The following is a 16846-nucleotide window of genomic DNA, read 5'->3' on the forward strand; positions in this document are numbered from 1 at the left end:
CTAGTCACTCTTACAAAATAAATTCTAAATAGTTTTTCATAAGAATGTATGGGTTAGGTGGGTAAGATGAGAAAACTGATGAAGACTAGACAAATAATATCAAACAAATATACCTTCAAACTCATTGTTACAAGATTAGATCACACCTGACAAAAAGATGCAAAAGGGCTGGCAGAAGTTAGATGTGTGAAATTTCATCAGATATGGGACACTGATAAAATATTGTTGGACTTATAGTGAATAGATGGAAGACAACAAATAAACAGAAGAATCAGATGTGATTAGATTAAAAAAAAAAAAAAGTCAAAGATAATAACAAAAAATAAAACCAATCTTTTGTTATCAAGTGATTTTTCCAGACTATAAAGTTCTTGTTTTCATTTTCATTTCACTGCATTTATTCTATTATTTCTGCAACTGTGAGGCCTCCTGTCCCAATCCTTAATAAGAGAGAAACTCCACTAACTTACAGTGGCTGCTGCTGAGGCAACCCAGTAGAAAGAATGAGATTAGAGACTTAAAAGTTTTTTTCATTCTACATAACAAAGACAAAACATGCTTTGGTCTGTAGGAAACAAAAAAAAATAAATTATTATAGCATAATGTACAGGTGTAAGTGCATGGTTTTCAAATGCAGAGTATAATACAGAACTCAAACTACCATTAAGCCAAAGAAGAAAATGAGTAAGTGACCTCACTCAGATAACATGCTTTTGTTATGCCTGATATGATATTCAGACAATAACTAATGATGAGAGTATCTAAATCCTGGAAATCTACTGCTACTTATAAAATAATTTAGGTTAAACATCATTCTAATGTGGATTCTTTTATCTGTGACCCACGAGCTGAGTGCTGAAATATGTGATGCATGGTTGTTAGTTCAAACAACCTCACCACTACAACACCCACAGTAAACGGATATGTACCACTTGTATACCACACATCATGAACTACATGTCCAGGGCTATTTTAACTCTGGTAGTGATCTGGCTGCTGTCAGATGACATTCATTTTTGATGTTCTGCTTCCAAATAACTTGGGTAGGGTTCAATGATAGATGTTAAGAGAACCACTAGTTTGATACGCTGGATCATTACTCATAGATTAGCTCTGTTGCCCTAAAGAGCTGAACAGAATCTAAGCTTTGGCATTTATTTGTGTGTGTGTGTGTGTGTGCGTGCAAATAACCATCACAATTATTTTTACAATCAAAAATGGATTATTTTTTCTTATGCATATTTGATATATCTCTCTCCTTTTTTTTCTTTGTTTTTTTTTTCATTTGATTTTATTCAAAGTTTGATTCACTTTAAATTCCATGAAATACATGTTTTTCTAAATCAGTCCTCATTTAAACAAAAAAAATAGACACAAATACTGTCCCATTTAAAGAGCAACACGTCTACATTTCTCTACATACACAAATCACTCTTAAGGCTAATTCCTACTACTACTGGCTCTGAGGGTATAAAACATATATTCTCAAAAAGCCAAAAGATTTTTGTTTCATATTTTTAAACATGGCCGATAAAAAAGGAGGAAGCCATGCTTCCAAGAAAGAGTAGATCAGCTTCTGTAGTTTGCAATGCTGAGCTGGTCTCCATCATCACTGGCAAGAGAAATGAAATGCCATTTGCCTGATTACTGTCAACATTTCAGACACACCTCATCAGCCACAGCTTATGTCATTCCCTTTGTGTATCTTTGGAACTAAAGCTTTGCTTTCAGCTCATCTAAGTTTTTTATAGCTCCGTTATTCTGAACCTAGTAAGAGCTAGATGTACAACGGTTTAAGTGTCATTTGCATTTGTTTATGCATATCTATGAAGCTTTGCCACAGCCTGGATCCTCAGGCTGGAAGAAAGGCTCAACATAAATGAGAAGACTCCATCTTCTTTTTTGGAAAGAGGAAGCGGTGATAGGAGCAATTATCTGCACTCAGATTTTTATCCTGCACATATCAAAAATACACTCATAATTGGAGAAGATGGATTGCAACACTGTCCAGCTGCTTACTTTTCAGGAAGATTATGATCTAGATTTTTTTCTCTTCTCCCTCCCCCTATTTTTGAAGCCACTGTGCTTTATCAATGCCATGCAAAACATCCAGTTATTCAATAGAAGACCATCAAAATCATGACTCAGAATCCATGGGATGGTCACTGAAAAGAGAAAAACGAAGCAGACTTCTCTAACAATGAACATTCTCATGCCTGCTGTATACAGCTGATGGCCCTTCATCGGTATCCCTGTGATTGCTTCACATAATTTGTATGTAGAAGGAGGCAGCAGATTGCAGTTATGTTTATGACTATAGCATCTTGAGCTGTGGGCAACTTCAAAAAGGAAGCAAAGGATTCAGTGGGAAATCCTGAGTGAGGATTTTGAAATTAGCATCACAAAAATACAAAATTCTAAACTGCTTTTAGAAAATGGAACAGAAAATGCCTCGAACGTGCCCAAAGTTCTGCAAAGCTCAAATACTTCAGCAAAAATAAATCAGTTCCTAATGAAACTCACAGCTAATGTACTTTTGTCATGAGGATTAAAGGCTATGACTTATTCTTGGAGCAAACCAAAAGAAATGTTTAAAGCTGAAATGCCTAGGCTGCCACAGGAAAAAAAAAAAAAGAGTTCCCAGGAAAGGTCAATAAATATGGACACGTGGAGCAACCTTTAAAGGTCATCTGCTTTGCTGGGCTGTTTCACAATGCCCAGCAGTTGATCAGGTTCTGAACAGACAATACAAAATTATTAAACTCTACAGTCTTTCGTAACAACTCCAAATGAAACAGAAACTCCGGACCATGGCATGCTTCAGGTGCAGGGCTCCAATTTCAGCTGCAAACTTCTGATTACTCAGCTTCATCTGTCGCAAGCCAACTGCTGGCTTACGGAAGGATTGCTGAAGTCAGTTCAGAAACATCTCAGTTTGCTCAGCCAAACCTAAACATCAGCTATTTTCTGAAGCATGAAGCTGATGATTTTAGTGGCACCGGCAAGCAGTGCCCTGTGTCGCCTTAAAATGTGCCTCCTAAAACCTGCAGAATAGTCACAGCCCAACTAACCCACAGGTTAGAGGTGTTGTTTAAACTAAAAGAGATGAGAAAGAATTAAAAGTACTGTTTAGTGCTAGTCCAGATCTGTGCGCTGTTCTTATATTTTTACAGAGGAACACTTCAGTGGTGACTTCAAACTACTGTGCCAGTCACAGGCCTTTGTTGAGAGGGGCCCTCTGCTTCTCGCTGTGGGCCGTGAGCCGTTTGCCAGAATACGACCACTGACATCATACTGCAGCTCTGAAAATGACACACTACAAGATCTTAGAATATCCCAAGTTGGAAGGGACCCACAAGGATCATCAAGTCCAACTCCAGGCTCCACACAGGACCACCCAAAACTCAGACCGCATGTCTGCGAGCGTTGTCCAAATCCTTCTTGAACTCCAGCACCTTGGGGCCGTGACCACTGCCCTGGGGAGCCTGTCCCTGTGCCTGACCACCCTCTGGGTGCAGAACCTTTCCCTCACACCCAGCCTGACCCTCCCCTGTCCCAGCTCCATGCCGTTCCCTCGGGTCCTGTCGCTGTCCCCAGAGAGCAGAGCTCAGCGCCTGCCCCTCCGCTCCCCTCGTGAGGGAGCTGCAGGCTGCCATGAGGCCCATGAAGGTACTGTCACCAGCATGCAACAGTCCAGCAGGACAACAAAAACAATCCTTCCCTTTATTATCCTCTGTTTGCTTAAGACAGTAAGAAAGCCTGGGCTGAGCCCTCTGCCATGGCTGCCACAAAAGCCAGTACCTGGACCCAGCTGCCCAGCTTCCACCTGGAGATGAAAGCCTTTCCCAGCTGGTGGCCATAGCCCCAAAATTCAGATGATAGGAGTCTGGGTTGCGATGCTGAAGGGTCGAATTTCATGCCCTGCTACCAATATGGTACTGGCACGAGGAAGCTGACACAGCAACAAGTAACATGGTTTGTTCTTGTTTTGGTATTCAAAAATGGACCTAGGATTAGTATATACCAAAGAGTCACACTAGTCCTGTGCCAAACTGGACTGTAATGCAATTAATTACATGGTCACATATCATCTTTTCCATGGGACATCTGCCCCATTCACTGCCTAAGAGAGACACGTGTTGGTAAAATCAAGACAGCAGGAGCAACTGTAAATCTGTCAATTCCTTAACAGTAAAGGGTTTAGCTTTTCAACCTAAATAACTTCCTTTTAACATCACACATTACATGCAAAAGTGTTTAGGCAGAATGCTAAAGGAGACAGCTATGCAATCCCAACTAGTACATATAAAATAGCTGGTGTAAACACATCAGTGAAGTTTGTGTCTGTTTCCAGGCACTACCACAAGTCAAGCTTGCATATTTCTAGGCTAGACCAAAAAAAGTCAAGGGCACGAATAGCTGACACAAAACAATAAAGCTCACCCTGAGCAGAGTATGAAGGCACACAACGTTAAACCATCAGAAATGGCCCTAGCACCGGTATCAGTTTTCTGTGCTTGTGGTTACAGAGAAATGTCCCAAAGCACAACAGCTTTTGAGATGTAACCAAAGACATTCCACCACCTCCCTCAAACAGAGATTCAGGGTATTTTTAGTCTTACATTTTTGAACTAATTTCATAAGGTTTATTTTTAAGGTTTATTTTTCTTACAGCGCTTAATAATAATAATAATAATAATAATAATAATAATAATAATAATAATAATAATAAAGCTATGTTGGTTCCAGATGATTGAATTCCCCTGGGAATTTGATCCATCTGTCCTTAACCACAGGGAAAAATCAGAAGCACTGATTTCTATGCAGGTAGAAGCACTTCTTTCTCTCAGGGAGCTGTTACAAGGATGGGTACGGTACAGTGACAAGCTGCAGAGAGAGATACTGCAGTAGCAAATCCTCAAGGTGGATCTATATAAGCCACTCCATTCAGAAGGCAGACAGTAATGATTATGAGTATTCCAGAACATAGGATCTCATCTAAGCTTCATGACAGACCTCACACCACAAAGACATTGGATTATGATCAGGACACCTTTCACCTCAGAGGACGGCTTTCATAGCAGGAGCTATGGCCAGGCTGAAGAATTCAACCAGCCAGAAGAAATGGCTAAGCAAGAGACAGCAAATTGCCTCTAAAATAATTTTTGTTCTCTGTATGTGAGAAACATGCCAAGAATTGATGCAGGAGTTAGAAAGCAGGAACTAAAAACAATTCTTCATAAGAAATAAAAACACCATATGCAAATGTCATAAGGTATATTCATCAAACACAACAATGGGGCATAGTACTTATCACCTCATTTCAGAGCACAGAACCCTGAACAAATACACCTATGAGCTGATGCTAAATATAGAATAAAATGCATTAATATCAGTCTTTACTGCCTCATCTTTCACCATTGCATAAAATCATTCTGCCATTCAGGACAAGAAAGACTCCTTACACAATTGCCAATAAAATAAACCATCAAGTACATTCAAGCTCTGAAATGGTAACTTTTTTTCTCCAGCTATGAGATTCCTCTCAAGAGACATTCAGATCTAAGATTCAGGGCGGATACTCCTGATATAGTCTTAAATTCAGCATATAATATATTCCTAAGGCCAAAATAAATACAGCAAATTCTTCCAGGCAGTAAAAATCAGGTATGTTGCCTTCTGCCTGACTTCTCAGCTGAGCTGTGGTGATTCAGAGTAGCAGAAGACCTGTTCTGGAATTTTATAAAAAAGAACAATTTTTAATTTAAGCATAAGACACTAGCAGTTTTTCTAACTTGTGATAGTTTTGTCAACTTTTTAGGGATGTTTTCATAATAACATTACATTCCCTTTTCCCCTTTCAGAGCCTTGCTCAGCCAGCGTCTTGTTAGTTAAGCCACTCTCCTAAGCTACATACAGAAACTCCAGCTGTGATGTTTGAGCAAAAGAGTTCAAATATGTATTTGTTCTGACTGTTGAAGGCTCAGCAGTGTACCCACAGCATTGCTTTAACCATTCACACTGTCACGGGTGAACATGAGTGCTGTTATTTGTAACACAGCTGAATTACAGTGTGTACAGTAACTTCAGCCATGCAGAAAGACAGAATGTGTTTCTCTTTTAGAAGTGGTAAGGACTTTATGAATGGATGGATGTTTATGAACAACAGAAATCAACATGGCTATAGGAGGTTACATATTGGTATCACACCTATCTTACAAAAAAAAAAGAAAGAAAAACACCTATGTTAACATGAAAAGATTATTTCAAAAAGGATTCAGTTCTGATGACGTGGCTTGGGGGGAATCTTCTATTTATGCAAAAAAAAAATCATATGTATTTATATAAGTTATATACATATATATATGTATATAATAGAGACTGGCACTTCTAAAGTCCTATCAAGTATAATAGACAGAAAGTCATACACACAAAGTCAAACACTTCCCTGTATTCCAGTTTAAATTCATATATTCTAATTTCCAACAGGGGGTAGCATTACACTACTGCAAGAATATTTTATATTTAAAATACACTCAATTTCCCCACATTTGCTGGTCTGAGCTTCCTTGTACAACAGATGTGTTAAATCCCACTCATTCTGTACCAAATGAAATCCACTCAGGGTAGAGACTCAGACAAAACTACTGTACCACTGAAAATAAGCCCCAGATGGGGCCCAAGTAGGTCCAAGTAAAAGCAGATTTTACTGCTCAGATAATAAGCAGTTTGGTCTCCTAACCCCATTCTTCTTGCTCTGTATGTAAAAGACACGGAAGAGGCAGGGCGTACACAGACAGGATGCAGCACCTCACACGATCCATCTCTTTCGTATTTTGAAGTTCACAAGATTAACAGTTCCACCACTGTGGATATCAGTAGCGCAGAAACACCTGTGAAATGTGGACAGCTTGACAAATGGAAAGTGTTTTTCTACATTTTCTTACAATAGCACATCCCAGAAATAACTGAGCTCTGCTGCAGCAGGAACGCTATCCCATTTCAAGATTTTAAAAGTCAATACGAAAGCACTGCTTAGCAGGAAGCTTGCAGCAACTGAACATAAATGCAAAGGACAGGCATTAACATGCACACACAAAGGGATTCAGATATTCTTGCCTCCTCAATTAGGAAAGGGTGCCTTATGGCAAATTTACACAGGAAGAGATGTATAAAACAAAAGCTCTAATAATTCATTCAATTCTTGACCCAGAACCATTCCTTCTCTGATGAGGAAGGGGGATGACTTCAGCCAAAATGTGTAAGAGACATTTTACATGTTTCAAAGGAGTTCTTATGCAATGGCACTGAGAAGCATTCTAACTCACCACAACTATGCTTGTTAAAAAGTTCCCGATTAGCAGAAAATTAATTCCACATATTATACAAAAGTGCAGAAGGTTTTCCTTTTACACAGCTTTCTGCTTGCAACAAGACTGTAAAACCAAGTCATCTGTCCTTGAAGAAAATAAAGGGAACTCATGGACTCAAGTACACCACCGCAGCTACAGTGAAAAACAATAAACAAAGAAGGGCTGAAATATGGAAATATCTCAACGGCTAGCAAAGTAAAATCTCAAACATCTATGACAAATTAAACCTATGTCTACTGATTCTTACAGATGGAGAAAGTTTATTTTAAGCTGTAATTACCATTTTGAAATGTTCACCTAGGGACTGCCCTAAGAAAGCTCTGCTGCTTCTTCCACTTCCCTCAAAGTGTTCGACAGTGAGAGCTTAGCTTGTACTTGCACTAAAAATACACTTGGGCCTGTTCTGTAGGCAAAGGAACCATGCCAAGTTGCATTAGACTAGCTATTTGATTCCTTCCTCCCAGCCCATTCCACATAAAGACATGAAGAAAAGAATCCTTGCTATAACCTGTGCATCCTGCTCCACACAAAGAGAGAACTAGAGTGGGCTTAATTATGAACCTATGAAGAATAAAGATTAAAGCCTTGCATACCATCTTTGCATTCATTTTCCTTCTTTTTCAATTGCAATCCCACATTTATAGCTAAGGTTAGTCAACTTCTGCCAGAAAAATGATTAACAAGATAATCAGTGATCAACACTAGAAAGAAATGGATGGAACTAAAAGGACAAACAAGGGAGAGAAAGCTCAAAATAGTAAGATTAAGACAAGCCCAGCCATCACTGAAATTATGGTTTGTCAAAGGTAATGAAACTATAATTAAACTGCACAGCTTCAAAGGATACAGATACTTAACTATGCATGGGGGCTGCTCACAGGCTTTTCCTACATCGGAAAGCACTGCTATAAATTATTAGGTATAATTATTTCTGTAGCTTTCCAAAGCTTTCTATAGCAGTTATCTCCATAGCACATGTGTTCTGCTTAACTTTCAGTCTCAAGGAACGAGTTGAATTTGCAAACTTCATCTGGAAAAGTTTTGCCAGTGCTGCAGAGGATTCAGGTATACAGTTACGAGCCCTGATATAGCCCACTTAACATTTCTCTGTCCTTGCAATAAACCAGCTCTGGAAAAGGTTTATATTTCCTTAATATTTTCCGGTCTTGAATTTCTTGTGCATTCAAAATTGCTTCCAATCAGCATTGAATTAGCAGAGGATTCCACAGAATCCAAACTACTACAAAGGATGTGGCTAGGGGAGAGGGAACACGGCCAAAGCTCATGTCCCACTGATTCCCAGCTGTTGAAACAGTCATTTCAGTTGACTGACAGCTGGCTGCTGCAGTTTATGCTGCGAATAGCGCAATATCCTCATGTGACAAGACTTAGGAGCACAAAGTCCCTTTCAAAGCCCCTTTTCCATCCACCCTTTGGACTTGTGTGGGAATGTGCTGCATCAGACAAAGTCTCATGGACCACTTTCTTTCATCTGTCCTGGTTTAGGAAAGGCAGCATGGAAGCACATAAAAACTAAAGCAAAGGGAGGTATAAATGCAGAGCAACAGAGAGGCTTTACTGCAGCCTAGAATCTGTACATAACACTCTGGCATTCACTTACCCCATCCTGGCTGTCATTTATCACATGGATCACATTAACCGCCACTTGTTTTGATCTTAACAGCCCCAACCTACCCCAGCAAGCTCAGCCTAACTTTTACATGCACAAAAAATGTGTGCTGTGGCAGACACTGATGCACCAAACTTCACTGGAGCTGAAGCAGATGGGATGGAAAAGGAAAAGTAGTTGCTCAGCGTAACATTTTTCCTACACTTCTGTCCTATGCCTGTGGGTGGGATTACTCCCTGAAGCAAGTTCAAGATTTTCAAGGGATCCTTCAACACTTAAGATGTTATTACCCTAGCAAGGATGGCCAGAACACTGGGAAGTCCATCCCTCCATAACATCATTTAAGAACGGTACAGAAAGGTTGTGTGCAACTAGTAAAACGTGGGGTAAATACTATTTTTTTACACTGTAAAAGGATTTGCTCAGTTGCAGTAACTTTAAGGTTTTGTTGTGTCACCTTAGTTCTGGCTTAGATCTGAGTTTAACCAGCACCAAAGAAACTCAACAGTCAGTATCTACGTGCTTAAGATGGGTCAAGCTGACTAGCTGAAATACTCAGCTGCAGACACCTTGAACTGCTCCACAAGTTCCCTGTGGCTCTCACACATTGGAGTTTTACCTATTCCCTAGTCAGGCAAAACTGCTTTTGACCTCAAAGAAAAAAAAATATAATAATAATTTAAAAAAAAAAAGATGCAATATGCCTCTCCGTAGTCATTATAGTCATTTAAGGGCAGGCGTCTCTAGATTCTGAAAAGACACAGTTCTCCAGAACACAGAAATTCTTTATTGGATAAGGATGTTGCCAGCTTTTATGTTTTTCTTTTCTTCCTCTGTTGTTGCAACTTTGCTTGAACTTTAGTCCTGTTCTCAAGCATGTTCTTGATATCTTAGACCTTTCTAAATGCTAAAAAAATACCTCAACCCTCTAATTAATCCCATGTTTATAAAGAACTGATTTTCAACAGCCATGTCCTCAGATTCTAAATCCACTGAGTGCAAAGGTTCCTGCATTAATAACTTCTTCCCAGTAATGCTGCAGTTCTTGAAAGACCCCATTCTTCAAGTTCTATGTCACACAAAACTTTTCTGTGGAGATAATATATTCGGTGCCACTACTCTGATCTTTCTCATTTACTAGAAAATGGTTCTGAACTATTTCTTGAAGTTATTAAAATTAGTGATAGACTTTCCAGCATGTCAAAAAAAAAAATGTAGAGCAGCTGCTCCATCTTGGCAGGTTGATTTTCTTCTTTAGTAACTCTTATTAATGAGTTCCTTCTCTGTTCACAGTTCACGTGAAAGGCAAACAACTTTCTGGCTCTCTCACTGCAGCCTGGAAACCATCAGATTTAATAATAGATTTAGCACTCAGATAGAATTGTCCATATTCAAAGCACTGTAGAAACACCCTCTGATCAATCCTGACAATAGCCTTGGTAAGCAAATATTATCCAGATACAGATTCACAGACTGAAGGTGGTCAGAGCCATAGTAATAAGACCATAATGCAAAATTTCTGGATCAGTCCAAATCTCAAATTTCTTCTCTCTCTTGCACACCCTGGGATTTCCCTCCTGTTAAAAGTGAGAGAAAACTCAAAACACTGTCATCTGCACTTCACCATCACAAAATCCTACCAGGAGTCTGCCTTAGACCACTGGCTTTACAGCATAGCTACCAAGTTTGTAAAACATATCAAACATTAAGCCAGGCAGGGCAAAAACACCAAACTTTAGGATGGTTTCCTTCTGTATTTCCTGAGGTCTGGAACAATAGACCCCAGCTGTCCAGTCTCTGCTATGTGGAATTTTGAAGAACTGCCTTTCTTTTCTCCTGTAGGCACATCCCCTAGCCTTTCAGCAGAAATATTTGTAACTATGATAATAAAGCAATACATGAAATTGCAAGGCAACTTTAAAACAGTCCTTTTTGAAAACTGTTGGGGTACGTATTGGTTTTCTTCCTATACTAGAATGGCTTACCCACGTTTTCTGTCTGTTCTACCTAAGGAAAGTGTTCCTTCTGTTATGATCATATATACTCCAGTGATTCATTCTTCAAATTCATTTCAGTGCATTTTTTTGGTGGTGGTGGCGGTAGTCGATTTTTTTGTGTAGCACGTAATAATGTCATCTTCAGTAGGTTTGTTGGCACAACTGCTATCATTTTGCTAACCAATGCAAAAATCACATTGCCCATATGTTGTTACCATGTTATTAAACTTTGCTAAGCCAATATTAGAAAACATTATTTGCTCTTTATGAGCCAAGTAGTATGACTTGGTATAGGGTTGAACATTTCTATTAGAAACAGTAAGAATTTACTTATATCACAACCTCTACACGACAGATAGCTTATGGATCTAATCTGACCCCTACAAATCTATATCATAGAATGGTCTGGGTTGGAAGGGACCTTAAAGATCATCTAGTTCCCACCCCCCTGCCATGGGCAAGGACACCTCCCACCAGACCAGGCTGCCCAAAGCCCCATCCAACCTGGTCTTGAGCACTGCCAGGGACAGGGCATCCACAGCTTCTCTGGGCAACCTGTTCCAGCGCCTCACCACCCTCTGAGTGAAGAATTTCCTCCTAACATCTAATGTAAATCTCCCCTATTTTAGTTTAAAGCCACCCCCCTTGACCTATCACTGCACCCCCTGACAAAGAGTCCCTCCCCAGCTTTCCTGCAGCCCCCTTTAGGTACTGGAAGGCCGCTGTAAGGTCTCCCCAGGGCCTTCTCATCTCCAGGCCTAACAACCCCAACTTCCTCAGCCTGTCTTTATACGAGAGGTGCTCCAGCCTCTTGATCCTTCTTGTGGCCCTCCTCTGGACTTGTTCTAATGCATCCAAGTCCTTCTTGTGCTGTGGGCCCCAGAGCTGATCGCAGGGCTCCAGGTGGGGTCTCACAAGAGCAGAGCAGAGGTGGACAATCCCCTCCCTCACCCTGCTGGCCATACTGCTTTTGATGCAGCCCAGGACATGGTTGTCCTTCTGGACTGCAAGTGCACATTGCTGGCTCATGTTGAGCTTCTCATCAACCAACACCCCCAGGTCCTTCACCTCAGGGCTGCTCTCAGTCCATTCTCTGCCCAGCCTGTATTTCTGCTATCAGATATCACCAGCCCACTTGACAGTATTTCCACAGATATCATGAAGTATTTAGTGTATCGGGCATCTTGAATTCCCCAAACTAATTCCCCTCGTATACGTTGTCATGGATCGTGGAAGAATGTAAGCAGTTTGTGTAATTTTGGGGGAACACATTTCATCCTTTTAATTTCCATACTCGCAGTTTTAAGTGGCTCTGTGAGAAGGAGTTGGTAGGAAAGGCCCTACAAGTACTGAGCATCTATTTCCACACTCCTCCTATCTACTGGCAGTGAGCTGCTGTCAAACCTCCAGACATCCCATCTGAATGATTGCTATCCAGCTGACACTCACCCATTCCTTCTCTGTGCCATGCAATTACTTTAGTATCGGTAACTTTTAATCAAAACAGAGTATTTTCTGCTTAGCCTTTTTCAATCCATGATCTTAAAAACATAACATTGATAAAAATTACAATCAATTTACAAAAATGCAAGTCAGTAACAGATTTTTTTTAAGTAACTTTTTTACGACGTTACAGGAGGAAATGAACCACTTAGGAATCAAAGGAACCACTAGGAATCAGTCTGGGGCTGACACTGGAGCTACTCACTTCCCTCTGAGTATGGTGCAACTTAATCCACCCTCTCCCCATCTTTTTGTGGTATCTGCCTCCCCAGGTGAATTCTACTTTCACCTTGTAGAAAATGAAGATGGAAAATGTTGTCTGCTAACATTTTAGAGGATTCTCTAGACTTTTTCCAGAAATAAATGGATGTATATGAGAAAGAAAAAGAAAGCGAGAGAAAGAAAAAGAGGGAAAAAAATCTTCCACTTTTCCATTTTGGCCACATTCCCAGCAATCTGCTGAGTCTCTCTACAACTGGATCAAAAACAAAAACCCTGCAAATCCTACATTCCAAAAGGAGTAATTTTTTCCAGCTTTTGTTGTCAGATTCCTCCTCCTTCAAAACATTTCTTTCTCTCTCTCTTCAGATAAGCTATTGCTCCCAACAGAGGAAGAAGTAGTCATCAGCTGTAGTAATAATAAAAGCTGTTATCCAGCTCGATTGTATTTAGGGGAGGAGGTAGATTTGCCCATTTGTTCATTCTGATGGGTATGAACAGTCAATACTGTGGTTTATCAGTATCTTCGTTGGCTCTCTGACAGAAAAGCAATCCAGCAACATTTCTGTTTGGTACAGAAGAATGAGTTCTGCTGAGCTACGTTGTCTACATTCTAAGCATGTAGGAAAGATGCTCTCTTCTCTCGAGATTATTAATACCATTTCACTTACCAGTGCTTCTCTGGCAGGTACCTCCTTTCCCACTGCAGACCACAGTGTGTCTGTTTCACTTTAGTGCCTGATCCCAAGAAGTGCTAAGAGCTTAATTCCTGCTATTCTGAATTCAGATTTCAATCTTTACTCCTAGCACAATGCTGGAGATTCTTTTGTGATAGATGAGATGCAGAGTATCTCCAGTATAATTTGTTAAATAAGAGGTAAGTGGCAAAAGCAATCTGCACAATTGTTGTAGGGTGCATATATCTATTTCACCGTAATATCTCAAATCCAGCGTTGTACCCATTAAGTGACCTTCTTAAGCAAAGCCATCTACATGAAAATCTCTATTCTAAAATAGAAATTTCTATTCTAAAAAAATCATTTTCTAAAGGTCATCTATATAAGCCTTTACCAGCAAGAACAAAGTAAAAAGGAAGCTTGGTCTCTGCGTTATTTGGGGGTGAAGACTGTTGCCAATAAGTGTTTAGTATTGTTCTATTGCCATTATTTTGTGCAAGAAAAAAATAATCATCATCCTTCCCCTATGAACTGCTAATAAGGAACATCTTAAAACAGTGCATAAGCAGACCCAACAGCACTTTGGTAAGATGAAGGCTGTTAACTCCATGGCATACCTGGGGTCCTGGCCAAAACCAGAAAAGGGAAAACAAAACAAAAGCTCTGAGCCTGACACTCCCCTCACATATTTTATGCTCTTTCCTCTGTCAGTTTGAACTGGAGAACATATTTTTCCTCCAATCTTTGGTTTGCGTGGTGCTTGTATGCGTTTGTCAGGACAGAAAACCAGTTCCAAAAATGACTGCACTTCATTGTCAAGGGCAGCAATGATCATGGATTTCTTCTATTTCAAAAAAAAATGTGTTTTAAAAGAAATCAGTGTTTTTAAAGATTTGTTTAAATCTGTGAAAATTCCAGAAAATAACAATACTTTACTGTAAAAGTTTCTGAGCCTTTTACAATAACTGTAGTAGAAATAATTGTCAAATCATTGTTCAGTGCATACAGTTACTTCATAAAGTGGTGACCCAAGTTACGGCAGATGCACCTCACTGCACATTTAAGTGTCACAGTCAGGACTTAAAGAAAAACAAGTGTAATTAAATCTTAAAAGAAGCACAAATGCAAGTTCTCTAATTCATACCAAAAGCCAATAGTACCCGTAATTAGGGGTCACCAAAGCATAAGAGACCTCACAAACACATCATTACTGATATCACGATATCTACTTCCACTGACTTCCAGATTCTTCTGAGGTGTGAACTGTTCCTTTTATAGTTTTGACCGTGAGTGTGATGCCTAACTGCCCATAGCTCCGAGATTAAAATGGAAAGACAAGTAGGAACAGCACCACAGAAGATGACAAATGCATCCTTCTCAACTGAGGATTTAGACAGCCTGGAGCTTTTTGGAAGGTGGGAGGAAGCATAAGATATTACAGCATCACACGTCAATAATATAGAAAATAGCAATAATAATAAAACCTTTGAAAAGACAAGTAAAAGGCGTGTAGCTACTAATAATCGTGTTGCTATGCTTTAAGAGAAAAATAAGGAAATAAACACATTACAAGATAAACATAAAATGTTTGAATCTCGTGGGGAAAGAAGGTAATGGCTCCAGCAGGAGGAAGTAGCTACAATAAAGTTATATATAATGATCTACTGTGGTTCCTTTATTTTAATACTGCTTTAGAAAAGCAAAAATTTAAAGCTAAAAATTTAAAAAAATTAAAAGCCAAAAAAAAAGAAAGTATTTGCTGTTACATCAATGTGACAGTGTAGGCTGCAGCTGCTGTATCCCAAGTCCCACTACAGGAGCTTACACCTTACAGGCCTTCTCTTCTACCCCTTCCAGAAGTAGTGTCTACAGTGAAGGAAGATGCACCAGCAAAATCCACGTTTGGGGCTGTGTACAGGATTTGGAAGACAGAGGCCATATTCCCAGCCCAGTTACAGGCTGCTCGTGACCTTGGTAAGTGAGGTCAAGCAAGACCACAAAGCAGGCCTGGGCTTCTCTAGGCTTCATCTCCCTGGTCTGCAGAGCACGATGGAAACAGAAATATGCACAGCAGCTCTACACCTACCTACGACTCTGCACTCACAGAAGGTTGCATTTGTTTAAGAAGCTCTGCAGGGACCTTGCATGAAATGCCTACTCCAAGATCATAGCACAGACATGCACATGCCCTCTCATAATAGCTATAGTGCAAAATAAAGCAGTTTCTACAGCACAGACTAACAGAGGTGAATTTCCTATCAGCTAATCAAAGCAACTCCAAACGTAAGCAATGCCCCACAGCCCCCCAAGGCAGGTGCCAGGTCTCCCTGTGTTGTGGAGGGAGAGGTTCTCAGCCACTCAGAGCTGTGGTCCTGCTACCTGACAAGAGTCCCTAAGCTCTTTTGTGCATGGTGACTGCAGCATCCCTGTGTTTCAGCTTGGTACAGATATGCTGGGCAATTCAAAGTCTGATGCACACAGTTACTGTGGCAGCAGGAACTACATAAATAGTATATAGGGCCCCCACAGAGGGCTTTGGTGGATCTGCTCCTAATCCGGGACCATTGTCTCCAAGGAGGCTTTGGTATTTTTAAATGATCAACTAAAATAGGTGGCTGAGTGCCAGTACAGGACTGATGACAACAGACACATACAAACTGATGCTTTCTTTTATCCTCTATCGTGGCAAGTTAACTACCAAAGCTGCAGTCGAGCCTATGTTTCTACATACGTAAGAACTCCTAACACAGGTACGAGTTTAGGTGAACCAGAAATACATAAAAGTAATTCCTGTTGATAGACACATTCTGAGCTGCCAACAGTGATTTGAGTACAACACTAAGCAGTAAGAAGAGAAAGCCAGAGTCATTCCATGTTAATTCAAATTGCAAGATGATGAAGGTCAGGGGACAAAAAGCGAAGCAAAAATATAAGCAATACTTGTCAGATGGAAAAGGACAAAACCAGTTGGAAAAGAATTTTATTTTTCAGAAAATTTACAAACAGTGGTGGTGTAAAAAAAGACACCCTATAAAAAAAGTTGACAGTTTCTCAAACTACAGCATCAAATGAAGTTACAGAGCAACAAACTTACAGTATAATGCCATTCCTCAAATTAGTATCAGCTAAGTAGCTGAAAATTAAGTCTAATAATAAATCTCTACACCTTACTTAGAAATCCCACAACAATTCAACATTCTGAACTTAAAATATTCTTACAATACACACAGAATTCATCTCTGCATTAATCTATGGCACTGAAATCACCTAGGCAAAAATTACATAGCAAAGGCACACCTTGAGAAGTTTATAATGAGGAACATCTTGTGCACACTACAATAACATAAGATAGAAAGCAAATCACCCTGCATGCTTGCTTATTAATCCCCAATGTCTAATGTGAAATACAATATAGAAATTAAAGAAGCAATATTTAGTGGTTTTATT

At 39.8% G+C, this 16846-nt stretch overlaps 1 protein-coding gene across 3 annotated transcripts in view; it reads right to left on the bottom strand.

Annotated features, from left to right (window-relative positions):
* DOK7 (docking protein 7) overlaps positions 1 to 16846 on the bottom strand; it is a 68107-nt gene that overhangs the window by 20335 nt on the left and 30926 nt on the right. Inside the window, exon 8 of one of the 3 annotated variants that reach the window (XM_080591334.1) lies at positions 8823 to 10339. The exons of the other annotated variants lie outside the window; for them this stretch is intronic. Within the exon in view, the coding sequence (XP_080447460.1) occupies positions 10298 to 10339 (42 nt within the window). The 3' untranslated portion in view covers positions 8823 to 10297. Of the gene's footprint in view, positions 1 to 8822; positions 10340 to 16846 lie in introns of those variants that run through there. 3 annotated transcript variants of the gene reach the window in all.

This window comes from Anser brachyrhynchus (assembly GCF_964034855.1).
Source record: "Anser brachyrhynchus genome assembly, chromosome: 4".
Lineage (NCBI taxonomy): Eukaryota > Metazoa > Chordata > Aves > Anseriformes > Anatidae > Anser > Anser brachyrhynchus.